General features: G+C 45.7%; 1 protein-coding gene across 2 annotated transcripts in view; it reads left to right on the forward strand.

The window, feature by feature from the left end:
• Positions 1 to 16590, forward strand: part of CFAP36 (cilia and flagella associated protein 36) — a 29587-nt gene extending 12997 nt beyond the window's left edge. Inside the window, exons 4-10 of one of the 2 annotated variants that reach the window (XM_038751430.1) lie at positions 791 to 905; positions 3096 to 3183; positions 5259 to 5307; positions 6533 to 6647; positions 11115 to 11263; positions 13721 to 13867; positions 16419 to 16590. In XM_038751430.1, coding sequence (XP_038607358.1) covers positions 791 to 905; positions 3096 to 3183; positions 5259 to 5307; positions 6533 to 6647; positions 11115 to 11263; positions 13721 to 13867; positions 16419 to 16529 — 774 coding nt within the window. In that variant the 3' untranslated portion in view covers positions 16530 to 16590. The remainder of the gene's footprint in view (positions 1 to 790; positions 906 to 3095; positions 3184 to 5258; positions 5308 to 6532; positions 6648 to 11114; positions 11264 to 13720; positions 13868 to 16418) is intronic. The other variant, XM_038751431.1, reaches the window with a different exon arrangement.
• The last annotated feature ends 1000 nt before the right edge of the window (positions 16591 to 17590 follow it).

Here is a 17590-nt window from a genome sequence, read left to right on the forward strand (position 1 = left end):
AATAGAATAAATATGCACAAGTAAAATAGAGTAATAAATTCATACACTTATCAATCAGTCATATTTATTGAGCACTTACTGTGTGCAGAGCACTGGACTAAGCGCTTCGGAAGTACAATTTGGCAGCATCTAGAGACGGTCCCTACCCAACAGCGGGCTCACAGTCTAGAAGGGGGAGACAGAGAACAAAACATATTAACAAAATAAACTAAATAGAATAAATATGCACAAGTAAAATAGAGTAATAAATTCATACACTTATCAATCAATCATATTTATTGAGCGCTTACTGTGTGCAGAGCACTGGACTAAGCGCTTGGGAAGTCCAAGTTGGCAACATCTAGAGACGGTCCCTACCCAACAGCGGGCTCACAGTCTAGAAGGGGGAGACAGAGAACAAAACAAAACATATTAACAAAATAAAATAAATAGAATAAATATGCACAAGTAAAATAGAGTAATAAATCCATACACTTATCAATCAGTCATATTTATTGAGCGCTTACTGTGTGCAGAGCACTGTACTAAGCGCTTGGGAAGTCCAAGTTGGCAACAGATAGAGACGGTCCCTGTCAATCAATCAATCAATCACAGAAGGCTTGCAGTTTAATGGGGGAACAGGCAGACTTAGCCGATCAATCAATTATACGAGCAGAATGAAGAAAGAGCATTTAAAATGTAGTAGAGTCTAAGGAGTGATCAGTAGTAAGGGATATTGCACCGTTTTACAATAGGCATATTAAGAAATTTTTTTTCCCCTAAAGGTTGTGTTAATGCTTCTTTCCCCCAGGCCATCTTGCAACCGGTGCTGGCAGCCGAAGACTTCAGTCTATTTAAAGCCATGATGGTTCAGAAAAACATTGAAATGCAATTACAAGCCATTCGCATCATTCAAGAGAGAAATGGTAAGCTAAAATTTCAAGAGATTTTTCGAATGCTCTTTGTTCTGGGCAAATGTGCAGATGACAAGATCTCAGGGTTTTTAGTTCACAGATTAATTCTGTGAATTAATGAGGGAAGCAGCGTGGCTCAATGGAAAGAGCACGGGCTTAGGAGTCAGAGGTCATGGGTTCAAATCCCGGCTCCGCCAATTGTCAGCTGTGTGAATCTGGGCAAGTCACTTCACTTCTCTGGGCCTCAGTTCCCTCATCTGTAAAATGGGGATGGAGACTGTGAGCCCACGTGGGAAAACCTGATCACCTTGTATCCCCCCCAGCGCTTAGACCAGCGCTTTACACATAGTAAGCGCTTAACAAATGCCATCATTATTATTATTATTATCAACTGTTCTTCGTGTGGACAATAGCGACTGTTTTTTTTGTGTAAAAAAAGAAAAAATACCCACAACCTATATGGTACCAACAATCCCTTCCATATTTTTCATTCATTCATTCAATCGTATTTATTGAGCGCTTACTGTCATTATTATTATTAAATCATGTTTACTGAGCGCTTACTGGGTGCAGAGCACTGTACTAAGCGCTTGGGAAGTACAAGTTGGCAACACATAGATACGGACCCTACCCAACAGCGGGCTCACAGTCTAGAAAGGGGAGACAGACAACAAAACAAAACATATTAACAAAATAAATACAATTTTTTTGCACCATTCAGTCTTTCAATCGTATTCATTGAGCGCTTACTGTCATTATTATTATTAAATCGTGTTTATTGAGCGCTTACTGGGTGCAGAGCACTGGACTAAGCGCTTGGGAAGTCCAAGCTGGCAACGTATAGCGACGGTCCCTACCCAACAACGGGCTCACGGTCTAGAAGGGGGAGACAGACGACAAAATGAGGTTGAGGTACAGGGAATCAATTGGCAGTAGTTAGCACGGCTGTGAGACCTACTAAAATCGCGTCTTTCATCATCATCAATCGTATTTATTGAGCGCTTACTGTGTGCAGAGCACTGTACTAAGCGCTTGGGAAGTACAAATTGGCAACATATAGAGACAGTCCCTACCCAACAGTGGGCTCACAGTCTAAAAGGGGGAGACAGTGAACAAAACCAAACATACTAACAAAATAAAATAAATAGAATAGATATGTACAAGTAAAATAAATAGAGTAATAAATCTGTACAAACATATATACATATATACAGGTGCTGTGGGGAAGGGAAGGAGGTAAGATGGGGGGGATGGAGAGGGGAACGAGGGGGAGAGGAAGGAAGGGGCTCAGTGTGGGAAGGCCTCCTGGAGGAGGTGCACTCTCAGTAGGGCCTTGAAGGGAGGAAGAGAGCGAGCTTGGCGGATGGGCAGAGGGATTGGGGCCATTCCAGGCCTGGGGGAGGACATGGGCCGGGGGTCGATGGCGGGACAGGCGAGAACGAGGTACGGGGAGGAGATTAGCGGCGGAGGAGCGGAGGGTGCGGGCTGGGCTGGAGAAGGACAGAAGGGAGGGGAGGTAGGAGGGGCCAGGGGATGGATGGACAGCCTGGAAGCCCAGGGTGAGGAGTTTCTGCCTGCTGCGCAGATTGATTGGTAGCCACTGGAGAGTTTTGAGGAGGGGAGTAACATGCCCAGAGCGTTTCTGGACAAAGATAATCCGGGCAGCAGCATGAAGTATGGATTGAAGTGGCCTTCTCCCAAAGGCCTCCGCTAAGCCTTCCCTTCCCCGTCCAAGCCCTCCCTTCTTTCTGTGTCACCTATGCTTAAGGGGTCTGTTCCCCTTAAGCACTTTAAGATTCACCCGTCCCCCAGGCCCACAGCACTTCCATACATATTTATCGGCCATTTCATGTCTGTCTCCTCCTCTAGTCCTAAGAGCCTAGCGGGAAGTAAACCTGTCTACCCACTCTGTTTTATTGTACTCTCCCCGAGCATTTAGTACAGTGCGCTGACCATAGTAAATCAATTGGTTGACTGATACTATGCTCCTCGTTGTGCAGTTCAGCCCAGCAGAGGAACCACTGTGGGCAAAGTCGTAGCATCCTTGCCTTGGTGCCTGAACGTGTTCATAGTTGCCTCAGCAATAATACACGTAAAACGTCTACCTGATGTACTGTCGACCTGGAATATTAACAAATGGATATGCTTGACCTTGAGCTGTTCTTTCATAGGACCCTTTTCCCCCCCGTCGGTTTTCCGCAGGTGTATTACCGGACTGTTTGACGGATGGTTCTGATACGGTCAGTGAACTCGAACAGGAGGAAATGAAAATCCTCAGGGAAGTTCTTAGGTAATCAAGCGATCTCTGATTTAAGAACAAATTTATCCAATGACTTGGAAGTTAGGTGGTAATATGAGCTATCTAAATGACACCATTTATTCCTAAGTTTTTTGTTTTTTTTTACATGTTCAAGAATATGGGGGCTGTGAACTTGGCAAATTGTGAGCGCCTGGGGACGGTTAACTTGCTCTTTATTTTAGTAAAATAACATCAAGCCCCTTCCTTCCTCTCCCCCTCGTCCCCCTCTCCATCCCCCCATCTTACCTCCTTCCCTTCCCCACGGCACCTGTATATATGTGTATATGTTTGTACATATTTTTTACTCTATTTATTTATTTTATTTGTACATATCTATTCTACTTATTTTATTTTGTTAGTATGTTTGGTTTTGTTCTCTGTCTCCCCCTTTTAGACTGTGAGCCCACTGTTGGGTAGGGACTGTCTCTATATGTTGCCAATTTGTACTTCCCAAGCGCTTAGTACAGTGCTCTGCACATAGTAAGCGCTCAATAAATACGATTGATGATGATGATGATGCAGCGTTTAGAAAGATGTGGGGAGACTAGGTCCATTTGTTTGTGCAGTCCTGACAGCCTCTAAAGTCTTTTAGACTGTGAGCCCACTGTTGGGTAGGGACCGTCTCTATATGTTGCCAACTTGTACTTCCCAAGCGCTTAGTACAGTGCTCTGCACACAGTAAGCGCTCAATAAATACGATTGATGATGATGATGATGATGGAGGTCAGATGTTTTGCTTGCCTAGAACGGAGAGATTTTCTAGAATTGATATTTTGCCTTCAAATTTAAGACTTCTAGGGACTAATACTGGAGGCGGTGTAACTCGCCTAATGCGGAACCTTTACAGGACCTGACCTAGACTGAAGAATTATATGGGAATGAAAACTGTGAAATTGGAATTCAGAGATAACAAGGGGAGGCAACTTCTCATCGTGAAGGTGGGGGTGAACTTCATTGGGCTTTTGAAGGATGGAGGAGAGGAAAGGGGGGAAAAAGAGGCACAGTAAGGGGAAAGAGAGAGGGAGATGTACTAGAAGAGCAGGGAGTACTTGCTTCCTGCCGCCGTTTCCAGCCTCGCCACGTTAACCGACCCACAGCTGTTGCAGGTCCAGAATCCTAACATTTGCCTCCTCCCAGGGGCATTTTCTCTAGCATCACTCAATAAATACAGTTGATTTGATTAATTGCCTGAGGGGGCTGGGGTAAAGCTTGCCGCTGGCTCCAGGATCAGGAATTAGAAAGGTTTGGCCCTGCCTTACAACCCAGGGAGGGTGAGAGGAATCACGCTGGTATCAGGGCCAGGCAAGGTGCTATTGTACCGACAAGGAATAGGGAAGGGAGTGGACATCTTGACTCAATCAATCAATCAATCAATCGTATTTATTGAGCGCTTACTGTGTGCAGAGCACTGTACTAAGCGCTTGGGAAGTACGAGTTGGCAACATATAGAGACGGTCCCTACCCAACAGTGGGCTCCCAGTCTAGAAGACTCCACCTCCAGGCCCTTCCCAGTTGCCAGCCCCCCTCCCAAAATGTTGGGCCAACGATGGTTCCCTCACACCACCCTCCCTCAGAGCTGGTGCCTGGTGTATTTTTAGAAGAACCAGGTCTCGGAGCTCTCGAGCTTTTATTCATCTGCATAATATTTATTTTACTTGTACCTATCTATTCTATTTATTTTATTTTGTTAGTATGTTTGGTTTTGTTCTCTGTCTCCCCCTTTTAGACTGAGCCCGCTGTTGGGTAGGGACTGTCTCTAAGTGTTGCCAACTTGGACTTCCCAAGCGCTTAGTACAGTGCTCTGCACGCAGTAAGCGCGTATATATAGTGTATAGATCTATAATTTTATTGATCTATTTGGACACTTAGTATGTTTGATTTTGTTCCCTGTCTCCCCCTTTTAGACTGTGAGCCCACTGTTGGGTAGGGACTGTCTCTAGATGTTGCCAACTTGGACTTCCCAAGCGCTTAGGACAGTGCTCTGCACGCAGTAAGCGCTCAGTAAATACGATTGATGGATTGATTGATCTGCGCCCCTTCTTGTTTCCATTTGGATTTTGCTTCAGAAAGTCAAAGGAAGAGTATGAACAAGAAGAAGAGAGAAAACGGAAGAAGGTGGGTGCAGAGTTTTTCATGGCTTTCGTGGCAAAGAAATGAGGCCGTCCAAAGGAGCACCCAGTCCCTGTTATTAGTAATAATAGTAATAATGGCATTTGTTAAGCTCTTACTATGTGCCAAGCACTGTTCTAAGCACTGGGGGGGGATACAAGGAAATCAGGTTGTCCCACGTAGGGCTCAGTCTTAATCCCCATTTTACAGACGAGAGAACTGAGGCACAGAAAAGTTAAGCAACTTGCCCAAAGTCACACAGCTGGCAAGTGGTGGAGCCAGGATTGGAACCCAGGACCTCCCAAGCTTGTGCTCTTTCCACTGAGCCACGCTGCTTCTCTGGGACCGAGAAGTGCGGGTCCAGTTTCTGGTGGTCCTCTTTGACTTGCCTGCAGTCAATAATGAGGAGTCACAATAATAATGAGAAGAGAAGCAGCGTGGCTCAGGGGAAAGAGCCCGGGCTTTGGAGTCAGAGGTCATGGGTTCAAATCCCGGCTCCACCAATTGTCAGCTGTGTGACTTTGGGCCAGTCACCACTTCTCTGTGCCTCAGTTCCCTCATCTGCAAAATGGGGATTAAGACTGTGAGCCCCCCGTGGGACACCCTGATTACCTTGTAACCTCCCCAGTGCGTAGAACAGTGCTTTGCGCATAGTAAGCGCTTAATAAATGCCATTATTATTATTATTATTATAATGATGGTATTTGTTAAGCGCCTGTTATGTGCCAGTCACTGTTCTAAGCGCCGGATAGCTATTTGGGAAGGAGCTATTTGGGATCGAGAAGCAGCGTGGCCCAGTGGAAAGAGCCCGGGCTTGGGAGTCAGAGGTCATGGGTTCGAATCCCGGCTCCGCCGCTTGTCAGCTGTGTGACTTTGGGCAAGTCACTTCACTTCTCTGGGCCTTAGTTACCTCATCTGTAAAACGGGGATTAAGACTGTGAGCCCCATGTGGGACAATCTAATTACCTTGTATCCCTCCCAGCACTTAGAACAGTGCTTTGCCCATAGTAAGCGCTTAACAAATGCTATTATTATTATTATTATATTTCCAGCGCTTAGAACAGTGCTTTGCACCTAGTAAGCGCTTAACAAATGACATTATTATTAAGGAAGAGTAATTTGCCTCCATTGCATTCTTCTCCCGATACGTCAACAAAAAGTTCTGCCTTTGGCTTCTTGAAGAAGTGGTCGAATGTAGATTAAAAGGCTCGTTATTTTTGTTATCGTTAAGGACGGCTTGTTGAAGCCCTCGGAGGGTAAAGCGGGGTGTTCGGGGTTCTCGGCTGAGCCCGCAAGATCTAAAGCGGCCCCAGAAGACATTCAGGACTCTGCCTCTTCACCCTCAGGTAACGGACTGCCGTTTGTTATATGCTCCGCTAGACTAATCATGGATACAGAGCACATAAGTGGGCTTTCTCTTTCCATCATCGTCATCATCAATCGTATTTATTGAGCGCTTACTATGTGCAGAGCACCGGACTAAGCGCTTGGGAAGTCCAAATTGGCAACATCTAGAGACAGTCCCTATCCAGCAGTGGGCTCCCAGTCTAAAAGTCTTGCCACCAGAAAATCATCATCATCAATCGTATTTATTGAGCGCTTACTATGTGCAGAGCACTGGACTAAGCGCTTGGGAAGTACCAATTGGCAACGTATAGAGACAGTCTATTTATTTATTTATTTATTTTATTTGTACATATCTATTCTATTTATTTTATTTTGTTAGTATGTTTGGTTTTGTTCTCTGTCTCCCCCTTGTAGACTGTGAGCCCACTGTTGGGTAGGGACTGTCTCTATATGTTGCCAATTTGGACTTCCCAAGCGCTTAGTACAGTGCTCTGCACATAGTAAGCGCTCAATAAATACGATTGATGATGATGACAGTCCCTACCCAGCAGTGGGCTCCCAGTCTAAAAGTCTTTCCACCAAAAAATCATCATCATCAATCGTATTTATTGAGCGCTTACTATGTGCAGAGCACTGGACTTGAGCGCTTGGGAAGTACAAATTGGCAACATCTAGAGACAGTCCCTACCCAGCAGTGGGCTCACAGTCTAAAAGTCTTTCCACCAGAAAATCATCATCATCAATCGTATTTATTGAGCGCTTACTATGTGCAGAGCACCGGACTAAGCGCTTGGGAAGTACCAATTGGCAACGTATAGAGACAGTCTATTTATTTATTTATTTATTTTATCTGTACATATCTATTCTATTTATTTTATTTTGTTAGTATGTTTGGTTTTGTTCTCTGTCTCCCCCTTGTAGACTGTGAGCCCACTGTTGGGTAGGGACTGTCTCTATATGTTGCCAATTTGGACTTCCCAAGCGCTTAGTACAGTGCTCTGCACATAGTAAGCGCTCAATAAATACGATTGATGATGATGACAGTCCCTACCCAGCAGTGGGCTCCCAGTCTAAAAGTCTTTCCACCAAAAAATCATCATCATCAATCGTATTTATTGAGCGCTTACTATGTGCAGAGCACTGGACTTGAGCGCTTGGGAAGTACAAATTGGCAACATCTAGAGACAGTCCCTACCCAGCAGTGGGCTCACAGTCTAAAAGTCTTTCCACCAGAAAATCATCATCATCAATCGTATTTATTGAGCGCTTACTATGTGCAGAGCACCGGACTAAGCGCTTGGGAAGTACCAATTGGCAACGTATAGAGACAGTCTATTTATTTATTTATTTATTTTATCTGTACATATCTATTCTATTTATTTTATTTTGTTAGTATGTTTGGTTTTGTTCTCTGTCTCCCCCTTGTAGACTGTGAGCCCACTGTTGGGTAGGGACTGTCTCTAGATGTTGCCAATTTGGACTTCCCAAGCGCTTAGTACAGTGCTCTGCACATAGTAAGCGCTCAATAAATACGATTGATGATGATGACAGTCCCTACCCAGCAGTGGGCTCCCAGTCTAAAAGTCTTTCCACCAAAAAATCATCATCATCAATCGTATTTATTGAGCGCTTACTATGTGCAGAGCACCGGACTAAGCGCTTGGGAAGTACAAATTGGCAACGTATAGAGGCAGTCCCTACCCAGCAGTGGGCTCACAGTCTAAAAGTCTTTCCACCAAAAAATCATCATCATCAATCGTATTTATTGAGCGCTTACTATGTGCAGAGCACCGGACTAAGCGCTTGGGAAGTACAAATTGGCAACGTATAGAGACAGTCTATTTATTTATTTATTTATTTTATTTGTACATATCTATTCTATTTATTTTATTTTGTTAGTATGTTTGGTTTTGTTCTCTGTCTCCCCCTTGTAGACTGTGAGCCCACTGTTGGGTAGGGACTGTCTCTAGATGTTGCCAATTTGGACTTCCCAAGCGCTTAGTACAGTGCTCTGCACATAGTAAGCGCTCAATAAATACGATTGATGATGATGACAGTCCCTACCCAGCAGTGGGCTCCCAGTCTAAAAGTCTTTCCACCAAAAAATCATCATCATCAATCGTATTTATTGAGCGCTTACTATGTGCAGAGCACCGGACTAAGCGCTTACAAATTGGCAACGTATAGAGACAGTCCCTACCCAGCAGTGGGCTCCCAGTCTAAAAGTCTTTCCACCAAAAAACATCATCATCAATCGTATTTGTTGAGCGCTTACTATGTGCAGAGCACCGGACTAAGCGCTTGGGAAGTACAAATTGGCAACGTATAGAGGCAGTCCCTACCCAGCAGTGGGCTCATGGTCTAAAAGTCTTTCCACCAAAAAATCATCATCATCAATCGTATTTACTGAGCGCTTACTGTGTGCAGAGCACCGGACTAAGCGCTTGGGAAGTACAAATTGGCAACGTATAGAGACAGTCCCTACCCAACAGTGGGCTCCCGGTCTAAAAGTCTTTCCACCAAAAAATCATCATCATCAATCGTATTTATTGAGCGCTTACTATGTGCAGAGCACCGGACTAAGCGCTTGGGAATTACAAATTGGCAACGTATAGAGGCAGTCCCTACCCAGCAGTGGGCTCACAGTCTAAAAGTCTTTCCACCAAAAAATCATCATCATCAATCGTATTTATTGAGCGCTTACTATGTGCAGAGCACTGGACTAAGCGCTTGGGAAGCACAAATTGGCAACGTACAGAGGCAGTCCCTACCCAACAGTGGGCTCACAGTGTAAAAGGGGGGGAAAGGACTTAAAAGTTGGTAAGTTGGTAAGAGGGTTTCCACCACTTAGTGCTAGCTGAGCCGTTCACGGGGACCGGGGAGGAACTTTCTGGGGTCCGGCCTTCGGCGGGGGCCGTTGGTGCTCACTGGCAGCCTGGGTGCTTGTGGAGAGGGATCTGGGGCCTTTGTTTGATCCATTTGCAGCTGTAAAATATAATTCCTCACCACAGCAATACCCTAAACATTAGGCACACTCCCTCCGACCCTCTAATGCCCCCCTGATTTGAGGGATGGGCTTCCCCTGTCCGGATGGATTTATTTGGATTCCAACTGGAATGGAGGGGGCTTCTTCTCCACTTTTTTCCCCCACATTCACCCTCCCTTGTGCATCTATGCCCTCGGCTCCTTGACTGTTTATTTACAAGCAGCAGCATGGCCCAGTGGAAAGAGCCCGGGCTTTAGAGTCAGAGGTCAGGGGTTCAAATCCCGGCTCTGCCACTTGTCAGCTGTGTGACTGTGGGCAAGTCACTTCACTTCTCTGGGCCTCAGTTCCCTCATCTGGAAAATGGGGATGAAGACTGTGAGCCCCCCGTGGGACAACCTGATCACCTTGTAACCTCCCCAGCGCTTAGAACAGTGCTGTGCACATAGTAAGCGCTTAATAAAATGCCATTATTATTATTATTATTACTGCTACTATTTATTTATTTATTTTACTTGTACCTATCTATTCGATTTTGTTAGTATGTTTGGTTTTGTTCTCCATCTCCCCCTTCTAGACTGTGAGCTCACTGTTGGGTAGGGACTGTCTCTAGATGTTGCCAGTTTGGACTTCCCAAGCGCTTAGTACAGTGCTCTGCACACAGTAAGCGCTCAATAAATACGATTGATTGATTGATTTTATTTATTTATTTAACTTGTACCTATCTATTCTATTGATTTTATTTTGTTAGTATGTTTGGTTTTGTTGTCTGTCTCCCCCTTCTAGACTGTGAGCCCACTGTTGGGTAGGGACCGTCTCTAGATGTTGCCAACTTGGACTTCCCAAGCGCTCTGCACACAGTAAGCGCTCAATAAATACGATTGAGATTGATTGATTGTACTTCCCAAGCGCTCTGCACACAGTAAGCGCTCAATAAATACGATTGATTGATTGATTGTACTTCCCAAGCGCTCTGCACACAGTAAGCGCTCAATAAATATGATTGATTGATTGTACTTCCCAAGCGCTCTGCACACAGTAAGTGCTCAATACGATTGATTGATTGATTGTACTTCCCAAGCGCTCTGCACACAGTAAGCGCTCAATACGATTGATTGATTGATTGTACTTCCCAAGCGCTCTGCACACAGTAAGCGCTCAATAAATACGATTGAGATTGATTGATTGTACTTCCCAAGCGCTCTGCACACAGTAAGCGCTCAATAAATACGATTGATTGATTGATTGTACTTCCCAAGCGCTCTGCACCCAGTAAGCGCTCAATAAATACGATTGATTGATTGATTGTACTTCCCAAGCGCTCTGCACCCAGTAAGCGCTCAATAAATATGATTGATTGATTGATTGATTGACTATATATCCTCCCTTCCAGGTAGGGAGTAATACCTCTTTTAACTATTCTAACGTCCACGTAGTCTGACTGTTCACACTCCCGTTTCCGACTGCTTTCAATCCAACCTAGAGGGAAAAGCCCACTTTCCCAGTGGGTCGGAGCAGCGTTTACCCCGGAGGCTGAAGAGCCCCCTTCAGACGTCACCTCCTCAGAAGCCGGAGGAAGAGAGCGGCCAAAAGACAGCCCGACTTCAAGGCGCCCAAGGGGGACCGCTCACCGTAAGGCACCTCACCTCAACTCCTCCCCCTGGGCTTCCAGGCCGTCCATCCATCCCCTGGCCCCCTCCTACCTCCCCTCCCTTCTCTCCTTCTCCTGCCCAGCCCGCACCCTCCGCTCCTCCGCTGCTAATCTCCTCACCGTACCTCGTTCTCGCCCGTCCCGCCGTCGACCCCCGGCCCACGTCCTCCCCCGGGCCTGGAATGCCCCCATTCCCTCTGCCCATCCGCCAAGCTAGCTCTCTTCCTCCCTTCCAGGCCCTACTGAGAGCTCACCTCCTCCAGGAGGCCTTCCCACACTCAGCCCCTTCCTTCCTCTCCATCCCCCCCATCTTACCTCCTTCCCTTCCCCACAGCACCTGTATATATGTATATATGTTTGTACAGATTTATTACTCTATTTATTTTACTTGTGCATATCTATTCTATTTATTTTATTTTGTTAATATGTTTGGTCTTGTTCTCTGTCTCCCCCTTTTAGACTGTGAGCCCACTGCTGGGTAGGGACCGTCTCTATATGTTGCCAACTTGGACTTCCCAAACGCCTAGTATAGTGCTCTGCACACAGGAAGCGCTCAATAAATACGATTGATTGATTGAGGGCGATGGTCTGGCGGATGTGCAGGTGGAGTTTCACGCCAAGGCAGGACTTGGGTGAGGGCTCAGCAACGAGGTGACGACGTTGAAGTACAGCGACTAGGTTGCCAGGAGAAGAGCAAACTGCGTTGGCTGGGTTGTAGATAAGCAGGGTTCAATCAATCAATCAATCGTATTTATTGAGCGCTTACTGTGTGCAGAGCACTGGACTAAGCGCTTGGGAAGTCCAAGTTGGCAACATCTAGAGACAGTCCCTACCCAACAGCGGGCTCACAGTCTAAAAGGGGGAGACAGACAACAAAACCAAACATATTAACAAAATAAAATAAATAGAATAGATATGTACAAGTAAAATAAATAAATAAATACAGTAATAAGGTTAAATAGGAGAGGGAGAGTTTGGCATGGGTGAGAATTGTCTGTTGCACTCTTAGGGCTAGGTTACTTTTGCCACATAATAATAATAATAATAATAATAATAATAATAGCATTTGTTAAGCGCTTACTGTGTGCGAAGCACTGTTCTATGTGCTGGGGGGGACACAAGGTGATCAAGATGTCCCACGTGGGACTCTCAGTCTTCATCCCCATTTGACAGATGAGGTCACTGAGGCTCAGAGAAGTGAAGCGACTTGCCCAAGGTCACACAGCAGACATTCATTCATTCATTCATTCATTCAATTGTATTTATTGAGCGCTTACTGTGTGCAGAGCACTGTAGTAAGCACTTGGGAAGTGCAAGTTGGCAACATAGAGAGACGGTCCCTACCCAGCAACGGGCTCACAGTCTAGAAGGGGGAGACAGACAACAAAACCAAACATATTAACAAAATAAAATAGATAGAATAGTAAATGTATGCACAAGTTAGAGTAATAAATCTGTCCAAACATCTTGACACAGGTGTCAAGTCATCAAAATAGAGAATCAATCAATCAATCAATTGTATTTATTGAGCACTTACTGTGTGCGGAGCACTGGACTAAGCGCTTGGGAAGTACAAGTTGGCATCATAGAGAGACGGTCCCTACCCAGCAACGGGCTCACAGTCTAGAAGGGGGAGACAGACAAGAAAACAAAACATATTAACAAAATAAAATAAATAGAATAGTAAATGTATGCACAAGTTAGAGTAATAAATCTGTCCAAACATCTTGACACAGGTGTCAAGTCATCAAAATAGAGAATCAATCAATCAATCAATCGTATTTATTGAGCACTTACTGTGTGCGGAGCACTGTACTAAGCGCTTGGGAAGTACAAGTTGGCAACATAGAGAGACGGTCCCTACCCAACAGTGGGCTCACAGTCTAGAAGGGGGAGACAGACTACAAAACCAAACATATTAACAAAATAAAATAAATAGAATAGTAAAAGTATGCACAAGTTATATAGGGTAATAAATCTGTCCAAACATCTATACAGGTGCTGTGGGGAGGGGAAGGAGGTAGGGCGGGGGGGGATGGGGAGGGGGAGAGGAAGGAGGGGGCTCAGTCTTGTATCTACCCCAGTGCTTAGTACAGTGCCCGACATATAGTGAGTGCTTAACAAATACCATAAAAAAAGGCGCTGTGCGTACACTAAGCGCTCAATAAGTACCATCACTCGATTGGGTTCAAAGGCCATCATCATCAATCGTATTTATTGAGCGCTTCCTATGTGCAGAGCACTGGACTAAGCGCTTGGGAAGTCCAAATTGGCAACATCTAGAGACAGTCCCTACCCGGCAGTGGGCTCACAGTCTCAAAGGGGGAGGCTCGTTGTACCCGTCAGACCGAACCATCGGCTCTGGGTGCGAGTCCGGCCTGCCCGGCCACCCGGCCCTAACGTTCCTCTTCCATATTTGCAACCTGCGGGTATCCCAGACTTTATCAGGGCTCGGCATGGAGGAGCTCCGCCGGCGAGAAGACTACCTGAAGCAAAAGAGAGACCAGTTGATGGCTCTGAAAAAGGACGCCGGGAACAAGCAGCCGGGCCCCGCCGAAGACAAAGAAAAACCCCGTCATGGCGAGGTAAATGGACAGAGCTCCCGCTAGGATTCACCTTCTATTTTCTAGGCAACTTCACCCCTCTGGCCTTCCCCACTGCCTGCTTGCTGAACAGCTGTCATATCTGTTCTGTTGATTTTATTTTGTTAGCATGTTTGGTTCTGTTCTCCGTCCCCCCCTTTTAGACTGGGAGCCCGCTGTTGGGTAGGGACCGTCTCTAGATGTTGCCAGTTTGGACTTCCCAAGCGCTTAGTCCAGCGCTCTGCACATAGTAAGCGCTCAATAAATACGATTGATGATGATGATGATGATGTGAGCCCACTGTTGGGTAGGGACCGTCTCTAGATGTTGCCAACTTGGGACTTCCCAAGCGCTCTGCACACCGTAAGCGCTCAATAAATACGATTGATTGATTGATTGATTGACCTCTCTTCGCCATCACTGCTTTCCCAGTCTAATTTCTCGTAACCCAGATCATTTCCTTGGGGCTTAATTTGATCCTCCTCTCCCCCTCATCCCCTTCTCCATCCCCCCCATCTTACCTCATCATCATCAGTCGTATTTATTGAGCGCTTACTATGTGCTGAGCACTGTACTAAGCGCTTGGGAAGTACAAACTGGCAACATAAAATTGGCAACAAATTGGCTTACCTCCTTCCCTTCCCCACAGCACCTGTATATATGTCTATATGTTTGTACATATTTATTACTCGATTTATTTATTTATTTTACTTGTACATATTTATTACTCGATTTATTTATTTATTTTACTTGTACCTATCTATTCTATTTATTTTATTTTGTTAGGATGTTTGGTTTTGTTCTCTGTCCCCCTTTTAGACTGTGAGCCCACTGTTGGGCAGGGGCCGTCTCTATATGTTGCCAATTTGTCCTTCCCAAGCGCTTAGTCCAGTGCTCTGCACACAGTAAGGGCTCAATAAATACGATTGATTGATTGATTGACTGTCTCTATATGTTGCCAACTTGGACTTCCCAAGCGCTTAGTACAGTGCTCTGCACACAATAAATACGATTGATTGATTGATTGATTGACTGTCTCTATATGTTGCCAACTTGGACTTCCCAAGCGCTTAGTCCATTGCTCTGCACACAGTAAGCACTCAATGAATACAACTGATTGATTGATTGACTGTCTCTATATGTCGCCAACTTGGACTTCCCAAGCGCTTAGTCCAGTGCTCTGCACACAGTAAGCGCTCAATAAATACGATTGGTTGATTGATTGACCTCTCTCCGCCATCACTGCTTTCCCAATCTAATTTCTCGTAACCCGGATCGTTTCCTTTGGGCTTAATTTGCTTCTCTTTACCCGTGGCCCACCCTCCTTCGGTTCCTTTAGGCCTCTCCCCAAGGGGCGAGGCACCCTTGTCGAATTTCTGGTCCGCCTTACGGACTTGTCCCCCGTCTCCCCTCGGCCTAGGGTGGCCGGAGTCCAGGTCTCGATAACGGGTCAGCTTTTTCGCCCCACTTTTAATCTTCCACCTCCCGAAGGTTCCCGAGCCCTCCGCAGAAGCCTGACCGTCGAGTAAGTTCCCTCCGTCGGCTTTTTGGGCTGGGAACTCTTGTCTCGCCTCTTGACTCCAAATAGGCCCCAGTTCTCAAAATTAAAAGTTGGGACCCCCCTGCTTCTCACCCTGTTGGGGCAGGGCGGGCCTTTTCCACCCCTCTCTCAGTTTTTTTTGCCCCCTGAATTCTTTGGTCTGATCACGGTCCACACAGGACGGCCACCATATGTAGATATGTTTGTACATCATCATCATCAATCGTATTTATTGAGCGCTTACTATGTGCAGAGCACTGGACTAAGCGCTTGGGAAGTACAAATTGGCAACATCTAGAGACAGTCCCTACCCAACAGTGGGCTCACAGTCTAAAAGGGGGAGACAGAGACCAAACATACTAACAAAATAAAATAAATAGGATATGTACAAATAAATTAAATAAATAAATAGAGTCAAAAAATATGTACAAACATATATACATATATACAGGTGCTGTGGGGAAGGGAGGGAGGTAAGATGGGGGGATGGAGAGGGGGGCGAGGGGGAGAGGAAGGAAGGGGCTCAGTCTGGGAAGGCCTCCTGGAGGAGGTGAGCTCTCAGCAGGGCCTTATTTATTTATTTATTATTTACTTATTTATTGTACATATTTATTACTCTATTTATTTAACTTGTATATATCTATTCTATTTATTTTATTTTGTTAGTATGTTTGGTTTTGTTCTCCGTCTCCCCCTTTTAGACTGTGAGCCCACCGTTGGGTAGGGACTGTCTCTATATGTTGCCAACTTGGACTTCCCAAGCGCTTAGTACAGTGCTCTGCACACAGTAAGCGCTCAATAAATACGATTGATGATGATGATGATGATGACCATGGCCCGGTCAGTCAGGTGACTCCCCCCCCGACCCGGATTTTGAGCAAACAAGACACAACTTGGGGAAATCTCACCATCTCCAGCTTCACTCTCCGGTGCGCTTGCGCGGCGGGGCCGGACTACCCATCTGAACTTCATCCATTCTTTAGTTTGATCAGAGGCCTTGTGCTTGTTTTCCAGGACGCCGTCAAGAAACCAGAAATGACAGCAGAGGAAAGACAGACCTTGTTAAAGAGGAGGCTGCTGGCCGAGAAACTGAAGGAAGAAGTGATCAACAAAAGTGAGGGGTAAATTTGGAAAAGAACACAGGCAGAAGTTCGAACTCCTTTAAAAATAAATTATTCACCCCATCGATGGTGCCGGTTGGTTTTGAACAGAAATAACTTTCCTCGGGGAGAGCAGAGTGGTTAACCCTGAATTTAGAGCCGATCCCCACATTGCTCCCTCTCCCTCCCCTCTCCATTTGCTTTAACAAAGCAACTCCGTGGAAACGTTACCCACTAATAACACGAAGTCACCCCTGATGACACTTCAGAGCCCATTGCTGGGTAGGGACCGCCTCTATATGTTGCCGACTTGGACTTCCCAAGTGCTTAGTACAGTGCTCTGCACACAGTAAGCGCTCAATAAATACAACTGAATGAATAAGAATAAGAATAATAATGGCATTTATTAAGCGCTTACTATGTGCAAAGCACTGTTCTAAGCGCTGGGGAGGTTACAAGGTGATCAGGTTGTCCCACGTGGGGCTCACCCCATTTTACAGATGAGGTAACTGAGGCCCAGAGAAGTGAAGTGGCTTGCCCAAAGTCACACAGCTGACAATTGGCAATGGCTCCCCCAAATAAGCAGGAAGCTGCAGTAGCACTAATTAAAAAAATAATAATAATAATAATAATGGCATTTATTAAGCGCTACTATGTGCAAAGCACTGTTCTAAGCACTGGGAAGGATACAAGGTGATCAGGTTGTCCCTCATGGGGCTCACAGTCTTAATCCCCATTTTACAGATGAGGTAACTGAGGCACAGAGAAATTCCAAGCCCCATAATGGGGGTCTCTTTCCTTCTCATTGTAATCAGGAAAACATGGCCCCAATATTTAAACAAACCTCACGTGTAAATACCGAGGCTGGTTGTTGGTTTAGCGATTACCGTCATTGCTGTTTTTTCTCCCCTTCCGCGCTTCCAGAGAGGCAGGTTTCCCATCTTCAAAGCACTAACGTGGGAACCATGGAAAGCACACGCGGGGTAGCCTTGTGGAAAAAGCACAGGCCGAGGATGTGGCTTCTAATCCCGGCTCCACCGCTTGCTAGCTGTGTGGCCTCGGGCAAGTCGCTTCACCTCTCTGTGC

The sequence above is a fragment of the Tachyglossus aculeatus genome, chromosome 9 (assembly GCF_015852505.1).
Source record: "Tachyglossus aculeatus isolate mTacAcu1 chromosome 9, mTacAcu1.pri, whole genome shotgun sequence".
Classification (NCBI taxonomy): domain Eukaryota; kingdom Metazoa; phylum Chordata; class Mammalia; order Monotremata; family Tachyglossidae; genus Tachyglossus; species Tachyglossus aculeatus.